This window comes from Melospiza georgiana, chromosome 6, assembly GCF_028018845.1.
Source record: "Melospiza georgiana isolate bMelGeo1 chromosome 6, bMelGeo1.pri, whole genome shotgun sequence".
NCBI classification, from domain to species: domain Eukaryota; kingdom Metazoa; phylum Chordata; class Aves; order Passeriformes; family Passerellidae; genus Melospiza; species Melospiza georgiana.
In genome coordinates this window covers 61643013-61664175 of record NC_080435.1, presented here as the reverse complement: position 1 = coordinate 61664175, position 21163 = coordinate 61643013, and the positions used below count along the sequence as shown (strand labels likewise).

Below are 21163 nucleotides of genomic sequence, written 5' to 3'. Positions count from 1 at the left end.
TGGCCCTCATTTAGCCTGAGGACACTGAAATATTTCAAAGTGGAGTGAAAGGACAAGGGGGAATGGCTTCCCACTGATAGAGGGGAATATAGATGGGATATTGGGAAGGAATATAGATGGATAATTGGGAAGCTGTGGCTGCCCCTGGATCCCTGGAAATGCCCAAGGCCAGGCTGGAGCAGCCTGGGATGGTAGGAAGGTGTCCCTGCCCATGGCAGGGGTTTGGAATGAGATGGGATTTAAGATCCCTTCCAAACCAACCCATTCTGAGATTATCTCTCTCTATCAGCTGAAGTTTTGCCAATAAATCCTCCTTGCAGGAAACTCAAGCCTGCAGGATCAAGTTGCTCAGAAGGCAGCAGCTCATATTCAGATTGACTGAGGTTAGAAGCTCTCTGCCCTTCAGAAACCAAATTAAAGGCAGAGGAAGGAATGCACATCCATGGGCAGCTGGCCTGGGGGCCATGCAATTCCAGGGAAAGCCAAAAACTGACCAAGGAGCAGGAGGCTGGGCTTGATGAGGCCAAGACTGCCCTTTGCTTTCCCAGTTATGTGCCTGGCTGGCACATGGCTTCCAAGAAATCAAAAAATAACAGCTTATCCCCTCCATTCAGGAATCCTGAATTGGCACAGGCCTGGGTTTTGTAAAGGGAGGGAATCAGGTGACACGTCCCTGTCACCTCAGGCTGAAGAACACTGATAAAAAGGACAGCAGAATCATCTATTTTAACACCTCCTGAACTGCTGGATCATGATGGGAACAAGAAATTGTGGAAGCAGTGAGACATCCAGAGCTGCTGCCCTTTTCTGCAGAGTATTAACAGCATCCCGTGCTGGGCTGGAAAAATCCAAACCTCTAAATTCCAGCACCAACAGCCCAAACAGATGTTCAACCTCTAATTTCCAGTACCAACACCCCAAACAGCTGTTCAACCTCTAAATTCCAGCATCCCAAGCTGCTGTTCACCCTCCTCTGAGGGAAAGCAACCTTGAAGACACAGCATAAATAAGCATGGATAGCATGTCCCTGGCAAAGCAGAAGGAAATTGGGATGTGTGTGTGGACAAACAGCCCCTGGACACACACCAAGAAGATCCAGAACTCCATCCCCTGCTCCATTTTAGGGGCAGATTGTTGGGATTGAAGGGGGTTTTCAAAATTATCAGTGTAGAAAATTACATTCTCCTCTCAATATCCAAAAAATGAGGTTTTTTTTCCCAAGAAAAGAGGGAGCAGAAAAGCCCTGCTGGCACCTGAGCACAGCAGTAACACAGAGCTTGAGTGCTGCTCCTTTCTCTGTGCTGTCTCCACAGGATCCTCACCCATTAAACAATCTTCCCACATCAACAGCTTGAAGAAAAATAAAAACAAGAGACAGGTACCCATGGAAAGGGAGTGCAGCACACCTGAGCTGTGCACCCTCTGCAGCCTGAAGAGCAGGACTGCTTCTGCAGCTTTGTGGGGAAGGAACGTGAAGATGTGAGGAAGAGTAAGCTCTGCAAGCAGCTCTTCCCAAATGTCAAGAGAACTTGAGGAGAAAGTGCAAACTCCTTTGAAATTCAGCCAGCAGGAGTGTGAGCCAGCTGGAGGGGGAGGAGGCTCCTTGAAAGCCAAGGGGGGATTGGGAAAGCAAAGCAAAGCTGAGGAGTTTTTGCTCCACGTGGCCCAGGAGAAGGTGCCAGCAGAGCTGGTGAGGCTGCTGACCCCCAAGGGGACAACAGTTGTCACATTCCCTGATGGAATCACGGGTGGATGCCAGAGGAGTGTCACAACAACAGATGAGAGGCCAGAACGAGCTGTGGCTGTGGGAACAGATGGGAAGGGCTCTGTCTCAGGGATGGCTCAGGAAAAGGATCTGTGGAGCTGCCTGAGCCTCTCCCAGGACCCCTCTGGTGTTGAAAAGCTGAGTCCAACCCATTTCTAACAAGTCACTGCGCTCAAGATGAAGTTTAGGTGCAGGCACAGCCACTAACCAATGACTTTGTAAAGCTGAGAACACATTCAAGGGCAATCAAATTAATTAAACCAGCCAAGCAGCTCCTTCACTATTGGGTTCAACAGGATATGCAAAACCAGGCCTGAAACAGCCTCAGCTTAAAATTCCCTGCTTCCCATATTGTTTTCAAACACACCTGAACCAGTTGTCTTTTATTGCTGAAAGGAGTGCACAACAGAATGGTATTTCCACTGCAAAACAACCCAAAGGGATGAAAGCTCTGCTAAAAGTTAATACTTGTCCCAAATTTCAAGAGGTTAGTCATTAATTCTCCTTTTAAATTTGTGTATAAGGGTAAATCATGAAGCCAGTCCAAGGTCAGGACTCTGAGCAATAAGATGTCTAGTTGGAATGAGATTATCCCTAATTTCCCTTCCAACATAAACTATTCCATGATTCTAAGGTGGACAGTGAAGTTTCTCCACTTTTTGCACTAAATATTCTCCAATATTTGCACTAAATCCTTAGAAATCTTAGGATGATGAATATAAATTATATTTATTCTGCACTAAAGGCATTTTCTGCCAAGCCATGTATCAATAATTCACAGAATTACAATTAGCCTGCAAGTAAGTACAGGGAAGATCAGTAAAAAAAAAAGGCACTTAACAGTATAATGAAGGTGACAACTCTGCATTTACTATGCAACAATTAGTCTTTCTAATCTCTGCTGCAAGCATTTATTATTAAAGCAATATGAAGCTCCAGTGACACAGATGTGAAACCAAGTGCCCCAGTGAGGACACTAAAACCCAAGATTGTGTTACCACAGATGGACCAGTGAGGTCAGGGGCAGAATGTGAAATGATTCTTCATTTAGGAATAGGCCTGTGTGCATCACAATATCAATTTATTGGTTTTTTTCTTACATCTGGGTAATGTTTGAAGAGGGATTTGGTAGAGAGGAGGACACAGCAGAATTCTCTGCCACGAAACCAGCCCAGCAGAATCTGACTGGGATGTTCAGGGGGCTGTGCTGAATTATTAATGCTGCCTGGTATCACATCACATGCCAGCAGTCAGAGGCACCTTTTGGATATTCTCCTGCCTCACTGGAGAAGAAACAATGCCTGAAATCAGAGAGGGGGGCACCCACCAAGCTCTGGGGGGCTCAAATGGGCAATGCAGAGCCCTGGGACAGCTCTGTGCTCTCCAAGTGACAGTGACACCTTCCCCTGGTGGGACACAGGGGCTGCCACTGGCAAGCCTTCTTCATGAGCTGCCTAAAGAGTGCTCAGGAGTTTTAAAGGAGAAGTTGTGATACTCCTAAGTTGGGAAAATCCTTGAAAGAGGAAAGAAAATTCCCATCCAAGAATCACTATCACATTTTCTGAAAAATCCTTTGCCGAGGATTTCTCTCCTGGGAAGCTGACAAGCCTCAGAGGAAAAGGAACACAGTGTTTTATCATTTGCTTCTCCTGTGTTTTGCTGCTTTGGAATGCTGTTGGAGACTGTTTATCCAACATGTGAATTGTTTTTATTAATGATCAATCACAGCCAGCTGTGTCCGGACTCTGGGGAGAGTCACGGGTTTTGCATTATTACCTTGTTAAGCCTCCTGTCTGTATCCTTTCTCTATTCTTTAGTATAGTTTAGTATAGCATTCTTTAATATAATGTAATACCATAAAATAATAAATTAGCCTTCTAAGAACATGGAGTCAGATTCATCATTGCTCCCCACGATGGGGGACCCTGAAAATGCCACATCCCAGCATTGTGCCCTGGGTGCCCACAGCCCAAAATGCCAACAGGGTCCTGAGCTGTCCCACTGGCACTCAGGGGAGCAGGGAGAGGATTCTGTCCTTGCCAGGAGTGACCTGGTCACTGGAGGAGCCTTGGAATGCTCTGCCAGCTCTGGGGCTGCCAGCATCAGGAGGAGCTGCTGGAGAGAGGCCATGGAGCTGCTCCAGGGCTGGAGGCAGGCTGGGAGAGCTGGGAATGTTCCCCTGGAGAGGAGAAGGCTCCAGGGAGAGCTCAGAGCCCCTGGCAGGGCCTGAAGGGGCTCCAGGAGAGCTGCAGAGGGACTGGGGACAAGGGATGGAGGGACAGGAGCCAGGGAATGGCTCCCAGTGCCAGAGGGCAGGGATGGGTGGGAGATTGGGAATTGGGAATTCCTGGCTGGGCTGGGATTGCCAGAGCAGCTGTGGCTGCCCCTGGATCCCTGGAAGTGTCCCAGGCCAGCTTGGATGGACCTCGGAGCAGCCTGGGATGGTGGAAGGTGTCCCTGCCATGGCAGGGGGTTGGAATGAGATGATTTTTCAGATCCCTTCCAACCCAAACCAGGCTGGGATTCTGAGAGCCATCAGCTGAATGGCAGCTTCACTCTTCACCACTTTCCTCAGTTTATTTCCCAGAGGCAAAGGAAAGTTTAATAAAATAATCCCCTTTTGAGATCCTTTGAGGATTTCTGTGTGGAAAGCACTAGGAGTGCCCAGGGTACACAAAGAATTGTGTTGGGGTGATAAAGCAGTGAGCAGGGACATGAATTCTGAGCAATGTGTGAATCCTCAAAGCCAAGGCTCATCTCTGAGCTGGAAGGAGCAAAGTGACACAAGAAAAACACACTGAAGGTGGGAAAACCATCCAGAACTGACACTGTGGTGTTAAACTCTGCAAAGTTAGGTCACAGAAAATAAAATGGGATAAGGAAGAGTAACTTGAGTGTACTGCTGCAAACACTTCAAGGAAATTAATTTGATTTGATGAATAAAACCAACTTGGTATTGTGTAATCAGATCTAATCACGCTCCTCCTCTGTCAGTTCTCACACCCAGGGGATGGTGATGAACCTGTAAAACTGCAATTCTACTGAGCAATGAATTAAATTTTCATGCACTGCTGGCCAGCACACCTGAACTTTACTCACTAATCCATTTCCCATAAGATGTCCACAGACATGCCAAACATCTAATGCAGTTAGAAAAATATCTGTTCTCAAGCTGCCAGAGAGATTTCCATGGCTTGCCACAAAAATCTGTGTGGGCTTCAGGTACACAACAGGCAGGGAAACCTGAGAGACAGTGGAGAGCCCTGATCAATGAATTGTGCATCACTGAGCAGGAAGGGAGGTACAGATTTTGGCTTGAAAATTGTGTTGCCAGTCTAAAGGACTTAAACACACCTAATTTGACATTAAATATCCAGGTAGGACTGGGGTAAGGTGACCCTACCCCAGTCTAACCATGCTCAGGGCACTGAGGCTGCAAAAGGATTAACACTACTCCATATATAACACAGCAAACACAGGAAAAAGCTGCAATTCCTACAGAAATTAATCCTAAAACATCCCCAGAGGGCTTTTCCAGTAAGTGTGAAACACAAGGGGTGATACTGGGGTGAAGCACTGTCCATGCTTTATGGGTTGCTTCATTTATTGAGGTTATTATCATTTATTCAAGGCTTATCATTATTTACAGGCCACTGTAATTTATGATCATATTCCTGGTTTTTCTCCTCTGGTTAATGGGGTCACTCAAGAGCTACAAGATGGGTCAGGGTGGGATGGGAGCACCCAGGATATGAAGAGCCTCCTGATAAAGTGAATAACTGGGGATCATTTTGGTGTCCCTGCAAGGCAAGTGCACACAAATGCAACCAGACTGGGCACGTCTGCCATCCCATCTGTCCTCAGAAACAGCAGAAATGAAGTGACAAATACCCATGGATTTTGTCAGAGGTGAAAAGAACCTGAGCTCTATGGACATCTAGATATGCAGAAATTAAGGAGAACAGCATTAAAGCCCTTCCCATTTATCAGCTGTTGATACAGACCCATTTTAGACATCTTTGAATAAATGGCATGGATTGTGCTTTTTGCTGTCTTTCTTCTCCTCTGTCCTTCAGGAGAAGTGAGACAGGTGAGGAATAAATCACTGCCACCACCTGGGGCAGGAACTGCTTCAGCTGCTCCAGTGCTGGGCAATCCTGAGCTACCCACAAATCCTGTATGGATAACTCTGTTCTGAGAAGGTAGGAAAGGCTATGAAAGTCACTGGTTTGGGGAAAAAAACCCCAAACATTTTCTACAATTATCTCTTCTCCTTTCAATTTTTTTTCCTTTTGACACACCTACAAAGTGTTAACACCTTTTACAAAGGTTTTCCTTAGAGGGGAGCTTCCCCGACACTCCCAAATCCAGATTTTTTCAGCCTCTGTGCCCTGCTCTGGTGAATTCACACAAAAAGCAGTTTTCCTCACTCACCTCATCCCTGTAGAGAGGGCTGGTGTAGTACATGATGTCCATGGCACTGCTGTTGAGCATGTCCCTCAAACCCCGCACTTTATCCGGGGTTATGGAGTCCACAGTGTCTGGGAAAATAAAGAAAATGAATTAAATTACATCCAGGAGAATGAGAAAGCAGAATAATGGGGTGATTTGGGTTGGAAGGGACCTTAAAGATCATTCATGGGCAGGGACACCTTCCACCATCCCAGGCTGCTCCAAGCCCCAGTGTCCAACCTGGCCTTGGGCACCGCCAGGGATGGGAATGTTCAAAGTTGTGCAAACAAAACCAAAGGAAAAGCACAAGCAGGGAGCACAGATGAGATTTCTGGGGAGAATTCTGCAGCTGCTGGAGGAGCACAAGAACTGAGGCCTGTACCTCCATCGAGGGTCAGCTTTGATCTCCACTCCACTGGAAGGAATTCCACGTGCGTCGCAAGGTTGGAAAAATATTTTTCTTCCACTTTTCTTGCTGTATCTCGCATCCTACAACAAAGAAATGAATGTTTTCCTGCACAGGCTACTCTTGGAATTCCCTCAATTTCAAGCTTTTATTATGAAATGCTTAAATTCTCATAGAATGAAAAAAATTCTGAGCAATGCATGCTCAAAAGAGTCTGAATGTATCACAGCATGGGCTTAACATAATCCACATAAATTCAGTTCAAAGGTTTCTGTTAATCCTGGTGGGTTTGGGGCTGAATAGGAAAGGTAAGGATTAGAAAATTAGAAAATAATTAGAAAATCAGAAAATAGAAAATTAAGAATTTCACCTCTGCTTTGAAATCCAGAATCCACTGAAATCAACCATTTGATCAGCACAGAAGGAAAACAATTCCGTGCTTTTAAACACAAAGAAAACTCTTAAAAATCTGGCTTGAAAGAGCAGAGTTTTCTTTTAATTTTGCATAGTGAATTGGAAGGGTGGAGAGCTCCAAGGGTGAGAAACAGGATCACTTGTGAGTGTTTTAACTTGCAGGAGCAGATGGAGAGGCTTTTAAAAGATTTTGCATTTTTACAGCATATCTGAACATGAACATTGCTGCACCTCTCCCAAGGGATGAGAAAAACTTAAAATATCTCAACCCCAAAGTATCTCTGACTTTCTCTGGGGGAAAATGGGAATAATGGTAAGTTATGTTATTTAAAAAATATTTATTTGTGTTGTGTGAAAAACCCATCATTGAAAAAGGAAAAGCAGCAAGAAATCAGACAAAATATAAAATATCCAGGCATTCTATAAATCATGAGAATCTTTACTTTTGAACAGCTCATCTTTAAAACAATACTGAAATGTTAGCATAACCCATAAACACGACTGCAAAAAAAAGCTTGTGAAAAATAGGAAAGATTTCACAATAACAGATTTCCCCAAGCAGCTGTGATGTGTAAAAATTAAGAACCACAAAAGAACTATTTTCTTGTAGAGAAGTCTCCATGACATTTACAAGAGGGACTTCTCCCCCTAACCAAAGAAAGATTATTTTAGATGTAGTAAACTGAGTAAAATTTTAAGTTTTATTTCTTTACATTATCATTAACAAAGAAAAGGTTGGAGGAGGAGGAGAAGTATCCTAAAGGTTTTGTTCCAATTCTATATCACTAATATTGTTAGTAATTTGTTCTAATTCTTATTACTCTTTCTTTTAATTCCTAGTAAAAATTATTTCTTTATAGTCTTTTAAAGTTTTAACCTACTTTACTTGTCTCCCAGTCCTACCTCACAACAAGAAGTAAATGAGTGCCTTCTATTAAGCACACTGATAATTAACCAACACCAAACCCACCACACTCATTAGTACATTAACCAAAAAATCTCCAATTAACAAACCAAAACCACTACAGCCACTCATCATCCAAAGCAAGGAAATGTTTTATTTTCCTTTCTTTCCTTTACCTCAATCCTGGCCCCAACAGCATCCCTATTTTTGAAGATGAGCACAACAAACCAAATCCAAGTTCCCAGTTCCAAGCATCAATTTTTTTGTTTATTTCAGCGTTTCAATGTGTTTTCCCCCCTATTTTCAAAGCAACCCCCTTTTAATTCTACAGCCAAAGGAACAATGACATTAACCTTCCACCTGGCCAAATGATTTTTAATGACTTTAATCCCTGAGCTGAGGCACTTTCCATGGGTGCATTAATGTCCTCTGTTCTTCAGGAGAAGTGAGACAGGTGAGGATAAATCAATGGTTTGGGGAAAAAAAAAATCTACAATTATCTCTTCTCCTTTCCCTTTTTAAAAAATTTTAATTTTTTTTCCCCCAGGAAAAGTTCATGATGCTACTAAAAAAGCAGATTAATCATGTACCACGTTTTGGAGAGAAGCAGTGAAAACACTTTTCCATCACTGATATTTATTTTCTGATGAAAGAAAAGAAAAACAAAGGAGGAATGGGGAGAAAAAAAAGGGAGAAGTGAAATGAGATGGGAAAAGGAGGGGAAAAAGGAGAAAGGAATAAAAGGGAGAAGAGGAAAGGGAGAGGAAAGGGAGAGGAAAGGGAAAGGAAAGGGAAAGGAAAGGGAAAGGAAAGGGAAAGGAAAGGGAAAGGGGGAAGGAAATAAGGGGAAGTGAGAAAAAAAGAGGAAGAAAAAAGGGGAAAGAGAAAAGAAAGGGGGAAGAAAAGGCGGAAGGAAAAAAAGAAAAGGAAAAAAAACAGGGAAAGGAAAAAGGAAAAAAAACAGGGGAAGGAAAAAGGAGAAAGGAAAAAAAAAACAAGGGAAGGAAAAAAGGGGGGGGAGGGAGAGAAAAAGGGGGGAAGGGGAGAAATAAAAGGGGGAAAGGGAGGAAAAAAGGGGAAGGGGGAAAAAAGAGGGAAAGGAAATAAAAAAAAGGGGGAAAAGGAGAAAAAAAAAAGGGGGAAAAGGAAGTAGCATCCTGTACATCTTTTTTGCAGTCACTGCAGGCCTGTGCAAACAGCCACGAAGTGCAACTGCTCAGCATCTCTATTTTTAAAGCCTGGTGTGATTGCACCCCTAATCTCCTGGATTCTTGTCCAAAGAGATGGCAAAGGTTTAAATAAAGCAGAATATCCTTCCCATGATAAGGGGGAGAAAATAATTCAGCAGGAGGATGTGCTTAAATGAGGGCTGATTCAAGGCCTGAGCTGAGCCATCCTTGCCAGGCACAAAACCCTCCTGCCACCCCAACACACAACAGGACATGTGAGGGTCCAAATTCAGCATGGAAATCCTTGATTATAAAGAAGATAAAATTCCAGTGAATGGATGAACATTCCTGGAGTCCCTGAGTGAGCAAAATAAAGGAGATTTTTGAAAATGCCCCCAGTTCCTTGGTATTGCCAAGCCAGCCTCACTTTGTCTGCATGAAGGAGGCGGTTTTGGCTGGGATAAAGTTAATTTCTTTCCTGGTAGTTGGTACCAATTTGGATTTAGGATGAGGATAATGTTGATATTTTGGTTGTTTTGGTTGTGCTCTCCCTAAATCAGGGATTTTTCAGTACCTCATGCTCTGCCAACAAGGAACTGCACAAAAATTGGGGGGGATATGGCCAGACCCAGACTTATTTCTGGATACTACTACTACTACTATTATTATTGTTATTATTATTATTATTCAGTTCTCATCTCAACCCATGGGTATTATTATTATTATTATTATTATTATTATTATTATTATTATTATTATTATTATTATTATTATTATTATTATTATTCAGTTCTCATCTCAACCCATGGGTTTTACCTTTTCCCAGCTCTCCTCCCCATCCCACTGCAGCTGCAGGCTGGGGTTAAAGTTTGCCACCAGCAATGAGGAATTCAGAAACAGTAAAGTTTAGAAGGAAATTAGCCAACCTCAAATTAAAGCTGCTCAGATTAAAAGCAGTAAAAGCACAGGAATATTGTCTGAACAAAACACAAAATTTTACACCACAACAACTACTTGAGGTGAAGAAAATGGTAAATAACCTGTACCTAACAGAGCAGGAAAAACCACCCATTATTTATTATATAATTATTTATATCAACATAATATTTATGCTATTATTAATTCATACCATACTAATATTTAGAGAATTATAATTCATTATATAATTATTTATATCATAATATTCATTATATATTTATTATCGAATTATTTATATTATTATAATATTTATTATATATTTATTATAGAATTATTTATTATTATCACTAGAAGCTGGAAATATTGTGGAGGAACAGCTCTTAGACATCCCTAAACCTTTAAATCTTTAAATACAGCAACTACAGAGCTTTCTGCTCTCTGAAAGGGTTCAGTTCTTACTAAAACTGTTCACAAACTGACACAGAGAGTTTTTAAAAATAAAAGTCAAAGCAAGAAACAGGAGTTTGGAGAAAATAATGTGGTCTTGCAATTCTGGCAAATCTTTTGGGAAAAGCTTCAGGTCTCCCCACCTAAAAACTGAGGTGGCTTTGTGTCCTCGTCCAGGAAATGTAAAGGCTGATTTAACTCAGATGTGGGCTCACCTCAGGGGAAGTTGAGGTTCTCCAGCTGTGGTCCAGCACAACAGTCCCAAATTTGTAAAATCCCAGAAGGGTTTGATTTGGAAATGACTTCAAAAATCATCCAGTGTCACCCCTGCCATGGCAGGGACACCATCACTGTCCCAGTTTGCTCCAAGCCCTGTCCAGCCTGGCCTTGGGCACTGCCAGGGATCCAGGGGCAGCCACAGCTGCTCTGGCAATTCCAGCCCAGCCAGGAATTCCCAATTCCCAATCTCCCACTCATCCCTGCCCTCTGGCACTGGCAGCCATTCCCTGGCTCCTGTCCCTCCATCCCTTGTCCCCAGTCCCTCTCCAGCTCTCCTGGAGCTTTTTTCCTGCTGGAATAATCCTGCCACAACAGAAGCACTCAGCTCCATGAGAAAACCCAACTCCAAACTTTAAGGAAATGTTGTTTTTTTTTTCCTTAGACTCCTCATCCTGGTCCAAGTGCACCCAAGCTCTGTTTCGAGCCCTTTTTGTCACCTGTCTCCCCTGGGTGTCACAGGCTGTCAGAGCTGCACTTCCACCCTCTCATTATCTCCCAGCATCCATCTCCTGCTCCCAGCAGTCACTGAAATTCCCAGGGCAACCCAGCACCACATCCCCCACTGATTCTGATCACTTTGACAGAAACTCTGAAGAAAATTGGGTGTAATTTCCAGGCAATGCAGCTACAGACACAATCCCCCCACCACACATACCTGCTCATCTCTTCTGCTATAAAGATGAGGTTATTAATTTTTTTTTTCTTCTTCTGGCTCTTCAAAATAAATTTCTTTAAAGATTTTTATTAGATGACAAATCCCTCTACTCACTTGTTAAATTAACACCAACTGAAGCCATAAATCCTCATCTAAACAGGGAGAGAATTCACCTGATACAAATGCACGCTGAAATACTCACCCCAGAGCAACAATTACTTGAAGCTATGCATTGAAACACAAGGAAACAACTCTAATTTATGGTTTTTCTAAGAAGAAAACCCACTCATGCACAGATTCAATGCACACCTTGAAAGAATTCTGACACATTGCTATTTTCCATGCAAGAAGTAATGGCCTGAAAATAGGTACTTTGATATACACCATGAATAAATTGTGCCTGGCTGCCTTTCCCTGATTAAAATAATAAATAACAAACCCATATTTTCACAGATATACATCCTTGCTTAAATTGAGAATATTCCAGAGGTATGTTAGCATATTTAGAATTATTACTGAGGGGTTGTTTTTAATCTCATGCTACTACATTTGTGTAGGATTTACAAATACTCCATTAAAAACAGGAGAGCTGCAAACTGATTTAGCTTCAGCTGCTTCCCAAATTTTGCAGAATGATGCTGATGTTAACAGAGCAAACTGCTGAAAGCTTGAAGAAACCATTCATCTTAATTCCAAGTTATCTTTGCAGATTCCCTTCAGTCAGATGATCCATAAGAGAGAAACAGGGAATTGTCTTTAAGCCTTAAATGTCACAGCTTCTTACTCTGAACTCCTGATTTCAATAAAATCACTGAATTCCAGAATGGTGTGTGTTGGAAGGGACCTCAAAGCCCATCCAGCTCCACCTCCTGCCATGGGCAGGGACCCTTCCACCATGCCAGGCTGCTCTAAGCCCTGTCCAACCTGGCCTTGGACACTCCAGGGATCCACCTGAGCAACCTCTTCCTCAGTTCCAGGGCCCTCACCATCCTCACAGTGAGGAACTTCCTCCTAATATTTCATCTAAACCTCCTCTTTGTGTCAGTTTAAAGTCATAACCCTTTATCCCACCACACTGACTCCAAGAGACAGAGCTGTGGGATGCTCCCTGAAAAAAAAAACCACCTCAACTCTGACTCTTCCCTGCAAAGCCATGTGGATCCATTCCTGGATTTTGCTCACAGAACTGGGGAATGATGCTCTGAACCATTCCCTCAAAGGGAGGGCAGCTGTTGTGGTGTTAGTGTTGTGGTGTTCCCTCAGGATGAGGGAAGAGATGGGAATCTTGACTCCACGTTTCAGAAGGCTGATTTACTATTTTATGATATATATCATAAAATATGAAAAAAAATCATTAAAAATGCTATACTAAAACTATACTAAAAGAATAGAAGAAAGGATTTCATCAGAAGGCTAGAAAGGAATGATAATAAAAAAAAAGCCGTGACAGACTCAGAGAGCCTGACACAACTGGCTGGGATTGATCATTAGTAAAAACAACCACATGAGACCAATCAAAGATGCACCTGTTGGCAAACCATCTCCAGACCACATTCCACAGCCATCAGATAATTATTGTTCACATTTCTTTTCTGAGGCTTCTCAGCTTCTCAGGAGAAAAATCCTGGCAAAGGGATTTTTCAGAAAAATGTGTCAGTGGCAGGCAGCACTCACTGCCTCCTTGAGGAAATAATAGCACTTTATTGAGGAAATTCAGGGCTGGCCTGGGCTCAGTTTGCTGAGCTGAAGTGAGCAGTGGAAGTGGAGCTGTGCTGAGAGATGAGGAAATGGGAGGGAGAGGCTGTTCCCAAAGCTCAGCTGCAGAAATGCCAACTCCACTCTCCCCACGGGCAGCTATCAAAGAGCAACTCAAGACTCAAGGCATGTTCTGCCACTGCTGCTCTCTGAAAACTGCTGTGAAAATTGCTGTGAAATCGCTGCTCCACAACACACACAGACTCATCCTGCTCCAGAGGAGAGATGGCAACTCCAGGATGCAAATCCCTGAGTTTGGGTTTGGCTTGGAAGGGGCTTTAAAGCCCATCCAGTTCCACCTGGCTCCCACAGGCAGGGACACCTTGCACTAAACTGGGATGGTCCAAACCCCCCCAGCCTGGCCTGAAACACTTGATGGCATCCCATCACTCATCAGTAACATAGAGGGGATTCAGGGTGAGAGCCAACACCTGTCCAGTCACCTTTTCCTGTCCTTTCCTGAAGATTTTGGGGTGTTTGCCAGCCCACACTCCATTCTTCTGGAGAACAACAGGATTTTGCACCATCAGAGGCACTGAAGGTGCTTTGCTGGTCGATCACAGGATCCTGGGAGGTTCAGGTTCTCCATAATCTCCTCCAGCACTGCTTTCCAAAGGGCAGCAAGGCTTTGCCCTGCTCTGGCACAGAGCACTGCACTCCCTGTCCCCTCCCAACCCACTGCACCTTCCAGATCCTGAGTGTTGGTTCTACCACCCAAACCCATGAAGAAGAAGGTGAAGAAGGACTAGGATCCAGATAAAATCCCACTTTTTTTACACCAACTGGAGTGATCCAGCTTACAGCTGGGATGGTGTGAGCAGGGAAAAGGCTAAACAAGGGATTTGGGGAGGCTGGGAATAGGAACAGCCCTGGGGATACACCCAAATCCTGAGCAGGCTGCTACAGCTCCTGCCCCACACCCAGACATGAGTTAGGTAATAAAAACACACAAAACAAGCTGCTCCAAAAGCAGTTCATGCCCTAAATGTCACCTTTTACCTCTTGGCCTGAACTTCTCTTGCAAGACAGGCTCAAGTTGAAACCTGTAAGGCAATGTTTACCAGCTGGGTGCTTAATTCCTGCACCAAAGGATGAAAAACAAGCATTTAATATGTATTTAATGCAATGCAAGGATTTAAATGGAACATAAAGCTACCAAATACCTGAAGAGCTCATATTATAGAAAAGATTTTACAAGAAAATCTTCATTTGAGATTCTAGCAGCACACATTAATGCAGTGAAAGGCTTCTGAGAGGCTCTGCCCAGGCTTGCATAGCAATGGAAATGTACCAAAATAGCTATTCCAAAGTAATTATCCTAATGATAATCCACAATTAAAATGCTTTCTAATGGGACTTGCAATAAAAATGTAATTGGTGATTAGGCCAAGATGCTGGTGCTTGTGCAGACAGCAATTTTTGGGCTGTGAAGAGCAGCACAGACAAATGTGATTTTGGAATCCAAACAGGAGATTCAGACAGAGGCAGAGCCCAGCCTCAGCTGAGAGCAGCCCAGAAGTGACACAAAACTGCAGCTGCTCTGGAAAAGCACAGCAGAGTCACTGCCCTCATTCCCCAAGCACAGGAGATGATGAAATTTAGCCCAGCCTAAAGGTCTGAGCCCTGCCTAAGGCAGTGAAAGGTGTGAACTTCACCTGGGTCAGGTGAAACAACAGGAGATTTGCAAAGGAGGTTGGGGACATGGATAAGAACATTCCTAGATAGGCAGAGGAGGCCAAGATGATCCCAACAGGGATGGAGCAGCTCTCCTGTGAGGAAAGGCTGGGAGAGCTGGGATTGCTCAGCCTGGAGAAGGCTCTGGGGTGGCATAAATGTGACATTGAAAAACCTTCAGGAGAGCTGCAGAGGGACTGGGGACAAGGGATGGAGGGACAGGAGCCAGGGAATGGCTGCCAGTGCCAGAGGGCAGGGATGGGTGGGAGATTGGGAACTGGGAATTCCTGGCTGGGCTGGAACACCCAGAGATGCTGTGGCTGCCCCTGGATGTGCCCAAGGCTGGGCTGGACAGGGCTTGGAGCAGCCTGGGACAGTGGGAGGTGTCCCTGCCAAAGGAATGAGATGAGTTTTAAGCTCCCTTCCAACCCAAACCATTCCATGATTCTAAATTACACTCAGATGTTGGAGCTCTGGATGCTGAGAATTTCAGACTTTCTGCTGACAGGCTCTGACCCTCCAAGAGAACACTGCATTGACCTGAGGCTGTGGAGAAGCTTCCAAAATTAATTAATAGCACTAAAATTAAAAGTTTGTAGTTTGAATAGAAGTGTGTAACATCACAAGGTAAAAAAATTAAAGCTTTAAAATACAGTAATAGATATAAAACAAGACAGAAGTTCTAAGTTTAAAGACAGAAACTAGTCCTTCTTTACCTTCCTCTTTACCTTATTGATGGGTTTGGGTGGTAGAACCAACACTCAATATGTGCAACAACATCTCTCCCTCCCATTCACCCACAAATTCAACAAAACCACAGATCAACTTCCATGAAAAAAAGAAAAATCCATTCCAAATAACAACATGTGAGCGTGTACAGTACAAAGACATCCCAAAGAGATTTATTTTAAAGCCAACACTCTGCCTCATCACAAACCAAGGAATTCCAGGATTCTGAAAGCAAATAAAACCCCCTCCAATAAAGTACGTTCTGCCATAAAACCTTGCTTTGTATGAGGCAGAAATACAGATTATAAAGCCTTCTCCCTTAGAGAAGCACCCCTGTGGTACCAAGAGAGCTCAGAGCTCCTGCTGGGGCAGCTGAATCTCTGCTCCAGCCTGGAGGAGGGGCTGTCTCTTCCCAGAGAGTCCCAGAGAACATCAGAGCTGACAGGAGCAGCTTGTTGCACCAGCTGCTGTGCTACATTTAGATAATAAATGTGTTTAACTACCACAGAAAAAAATAAAATTATGTCACATCCACCACAGACCTGCTCATCCAAGCATCCACAAGATAAATCTTTTCCATTTACCTACTCAGAGGACACCCTGAAACCACAGCATCCAGCCAGGCTAATGAGGAGGTTGAGCTGCAGTCCTTAATGAAATTAGCAGGGATAATTTGGAATTTCCCTGGACAAGGGGTCTCTGTTTTCAGCTCTGTAACCAGCGGGATCTGCCTAATGATGCAGCAGCACCCTGGGAGCTGCACCAGCTCCTGCTCAAGGTGGGAACCTGAGGACAGAATGTGTCAAATGAGCTCTGGTGGGGTCCAGCTGCAGGTTTGCTACTAAAAAATGTGCATTCAAAAGGCAAAAAAAAAAAACCCCACTGACATCTTCCCTCCTTAGTTTTGATTTAAATGGTCAAAAATTACTTTTCCTTGTTAATTTTCTTCTTCAAAAGGCACCAGTGTGTCCCTAATGGAAAAGCTGGTAAAAAACCACCCCAAAAACCAAACAGCACACAAATATCATGGATGAAGGTGCTAACAGAAAGTGCCAGCATGGCTTGTGAGAGCTTGGCAGACATTCCTTCTGAAATCTCTCCCTGCAACATATGGGATGTTCCTCACTGATAAGTTTTAAGCTGTTATTTGAAAAAAAAAAAAAAAAAAAAAAAAGGGGAAAGAAAAAATAAAGATACTTCAATCTAAAATGATACTTTAATTTGCAAATTTTGTGCAGAATGCACAATTTATGCCAATAATTAGCATTTTAAAAGGCTATACAGTGCTGTCTGGTATTTCTTGAGGATGTGAGTGAGATTTATTGAAGCACATAAAGTCTTGTGTCCCTTTTTGAGAAAGTATTTCATATGCAGGGCTGCCAATTAGAGCAGGACTTATGGAATGAATGAACATCTCTGCACTGTGACCTGAGCTGAAGTTAATCCACCCTGTATCTATGGAAAATGGAGGAGGGAGAAAGATAAAGCAGAAAAATTTAATGATTCCAAGGCTGAAGCTTTATTTCTGGTCACTGTCAAAAGAGCAGCTTACACTGAGGCTATGTGCATTCTGTGTAATTCCATCCCACAAAAATTGAAGTTTTTACATTGATTTTGGCGACTAACTTTGAGCCAAGGGCTGTGGAATCCTTTTTCTCTCAGCTTTGCATTGCTGGCTCTTAAACAAAGCGAATAACAGAGCAGTGAAGTGGCAGGACAGGGGTGGGGAGCTGCAGGTTGGGGCTCTGAGGTGACAAATGACACACAAGTGACACCAAAAGGTTTACCCTGGCACCCCAGAGGAGGCTGGAGTGGCACCAAGAGCTGTGGGGACACAAGAGGCTGATGACACCACGGCACAGAGTGACAAAGGGAGGGTGACAAAGCTCCCACCACAAAATCCCAGCAATCCCAGCTCTTCCCATGGGAGCCACTGGGTTCGTCAGCGCTGAGGGAACCTGGAGCTATTTGGGACACACCATCCAGATCTGTAATTAACACCTTTTGAGCCTCCTCTTCCAGCTAATGAGGGATTCCTCAGTGCCACCTTGTCCCCCACACAGCTGCCATCAGGACTCGGTGATTTTTCTAGGATTCAAACCCATCTTTTCAGGTGCATAAAATCACAGATTGCTTTGGTTTGGAAAGGACTTAAAGATCACAAAGTTCCAACCCCTGGCATGAGTGAGGATGCCACCCACTAAACCAGGGCCCAAACCTGGCCTTGAGCACTGCCAGGAATGGAGCAGCCACAGCTCTGGGGAATATCATTCCCCAGAGCCATCTGCAAACCAAAACACATCCAGTGAAGAGATTCCACAGCCTTTTTGGCCACATTTTGCCTTTCAGCCAGGCTCTGTGCAGAGAACTCCATGAGCAGCCTCACAGCAAGAGCTTCATCCATGGAGGGCTCCTGTCCTGCTGGGAATGACAACATTCCTGTGTCTCCCCACTCCCCCTCTCTCACAGGATGCAATTTGCTTGCCCACCATCCCAACACCCAGCTCTCAGAGACTCCATTCAAAAATTAACTTTCCCATGCCACTTAATCAAAAATGTTCTGCTCAGCTCCTTCCCAGTTGTTACACACTGAATTCACCCAGGTGAATTTGCTTTTCCAGCATCCCAACATCCAGCTCTGAGAGATGCCATTCAAAAATTAACTTTCCCATGCCACTTAATCAAAAATGTTCTCTCAGTTCCTTCCCAGTTGCTGCTGAATTCACTGAATTCACCCAGGTACCACTGAGGAACAACATTCCCCAAATGAGGAACCTCTCCCTGCTCAGCAAAGTCACCAACCACAGGAGCCAGGATTTCACACAGAATCCTTTCAAAAGTCAGCAAGTCCAATTCCCACCTTGTCCTGAGAGGAATAATGAATTTGTCTTTCCAAACAAGCTGTGGGTGTGCTGGTAGATAAAACCAGCACTGGGAGATAAAAGAAACAATGGGAAGGATTCTCCACTGATTGATGAATGGAAAAAGATATTTGCTTTTACAAATAAACTTTAGGTGTGCTGATAAATGAAATTAGACATTGAGAGATGAAAGAAACAACGGGAAAGAAAACCCCCTAAATTCTGTAAGAATTAAAAATTAAAAGGGAGGGTTATACATTAGGGGGGCATCTCTGGTATCAGGTGTTTTGGGGAGTCTGTACCTCTCAAGTACCTCAGAAATGGGGAAAGAGAGAAGAGAAATGAGGCTGGGAAATTTGGATAAAAAGTGAGGCTGCATCCTCCAAAAATGTGAGAGATCCCAGGGGAATGCCCCATGGCCTCTCTCTTTATTTGAATAAAGTCAAAGGATTCCTCTGTCTCCTTTTTGGACACAAACCTCTGGTGTTTGTGGATTAATTTTCCTGACAGTCTCCAACCCAGAGAACTGAGTGCCACCTCTTGGACACCTCCAGGGATGGGGACTCCAAACCTCCCAGTGGGGCATTCACATTCCCTGGAAAAATCCCTTTGCCCAGGATTTTTCTCCTGGGAAGCTGAGGAGCCTCAGAGAAAAGGAAAACAATCCTTATCTCATTTGCTTCTGCTGTGTTGTGCTCACATGTGGAATGTGTTTGGAGATTGTTTACCCACAGGTGATTGTTCCATTGGATTCTGAATTGTTTTGACTCAATGGCCAATCAGGGCCAAGCTGTGTCAAGACTCTGGAAAGAGTCACAAGTATTCATTATTAGCTTCTTGTCTAATAATATCTTTTCTGTATTCTTTGGTATAGTTCAGTATAGTATTCTTTAATATAAAATAGTATTATAAAGTAACAAATTAGCCTCCTGAGAACATGGAGTGAGATTCATCATTGCTGCCTTTATGGGGACATTCCCAGCAAATACAAACCTCCCTGGGCAGCCCCTTCCAATGCTTAACAACCATTCCATGGAGAAATCCCTGCTGATGTCCAAGCTGAGCCTTCTCTGCTGCAACTTGAGGCTACATCCTCTTCACTATTTCCCCAAAAGTCACAAGTGCTGGTGATAAAATCAGAATAAACCTTTGCTCTTTGGCTCACAGCTCTCCCTAAATCCATACATCCCAACTGACATAAAAACCAGTGTACCCACAACACAAAGAATAATGACTCAGGAGAAGAGGAGGAGAAGGCAAACAGGCAAAGACTCAGCCCAAACCAAAGGCTCTGCTGTCACTCACATTAAGGCTGCTTCAAACACCCCAAAGCACTCACATGGCTGTGTTTTTGATGATTCTTCCTTGGTCCATTTTCTGCCCAATGCCATGCACAACAAACACAATGTGGCTGGTCTGGGGTGGCTTGTCTTCTAACGTGGCTTCTTCTACATAGCCCCTGTGTAGCCTTGTCCCACTGCTTGAAGCTGCAGAAAGAACATTATCCCACATCAGAGACATTCTGCCAGGTGCAGGGCTCCCCTCTGCTGACAGAAGCTTGGCTTTTCTCAGGCCAACACGTTGAAAATCAGATTATACAATAGAGAATCATAAAATTAAAGGATTAGCATCTATTTTTAAATATGTGTGTACAGTACGAAGACATCCAAAAGAGATTTGTTTTAAAGCTAACACTCTGCCTTATCACAAACCAAGGAATTCCAGGATCCTGCACCTGATGGCAAATAAAACCCCCCTCCAATTAAGTTCATTTTGCCATAATAAAAGTGTCTATATTTTTAAATCTAGGTAATTTTACAGCCCTGAAGGATTTAAGCAGCCAGGTGATATCCATAGGCACTTCCACTGCAAAGGGAATTAATTTCAGGTATGTTTGAGAGAACAACTCTTCAGAAAAGAGTTGTGTAACTGTGCACCCACTTTTACAGCACAGAACCCTTCTCCTGGGTGTCTCAATCAATGAAATTCCTTCTGTCTCCCCCTTACTCCCACAGCATGGAAAGATCATGGAAATGACCTGACCACACAAGTGATTAAATGTTGTCACTTTTTCCACCCCAGTTAAAAGAGCTGGTGGAAAATCTTTAAAATTTATCATTTTGATAAGAAAAACTGCTTTATTAAATACACTTTTAAAGCCCTGGAAGATTTAAGCAGCCGGCTGATATCCATAGCCACTTCCACTGCAGAGGGAATAATTTCAGGCATGTTTTGGAGAACAATTCTTCAGAAAAGAGTTGTGTAACTGTGCCCCCACTTCTACAACACAAAATCCCTCTCCTGGGTGTCTCAATCAATAAAATTCCTTCTCTCTCCCCCTTACTCCCACAGCCTGGAAAGATCATGGAAATGACCTGTCCACATAAGTGATTAAATGTTGTCACTTTATCCAGCCCAATTAAAAGAGCTGGTGGAAAAGCTTTAAAATTTATCATTTTGATAAGAAAAATTGCTTTATTAAATACACTTTTAAAGCCCTGGAAGATTTAAGCAGCCAGCTGATATCCATAGCCACTTCCACTGCAGAGGGAATAATTTCAGGCATGTTTTGGAGAACAATTCTTCAGAAAAGAGTTGTGTAACTGTGCACCCACTTTTACAGCACAGAACCCTTCTCCTGGGTGTCTCAATCAATGAAATTCCTTCTCTCTCCCCCCTACTCCCACAGCCTGGAAAGATCATGGAAATGACCTGCCCACATAAGTGATTAAATG

General features: G+C 43.6%; 1 protein-coding gene across 1 annotated transcript in view; it reads right to left on the bottom strand.

Annotated features, from left to right (window-relative positions):
- DDHD1 (DDHD domain containing 1) overlaps positions 1-21163 on the bottom strand; it is a 68566-nt gene that overhangs the window by 19346 nt on the left and 28057 nt on the right. The window contains exons 4-6 of the mRNA XM_058026010.1: positions 19768-19915; positions 6600-6706; positions 6200-6306 (exon numbers count right to left, since the gene is read on the bottom strand). Of these exons, the coding sequence (XP_057881993.1) occupies positions 6200-6306; positions 6600-6706; positions 19768-19915 (362 nt within the window). The remainder of the gene's footprint in view (positions 1-6199; positions 6307-6599; positions 6707-19767; positions 19916-21163) is intronic.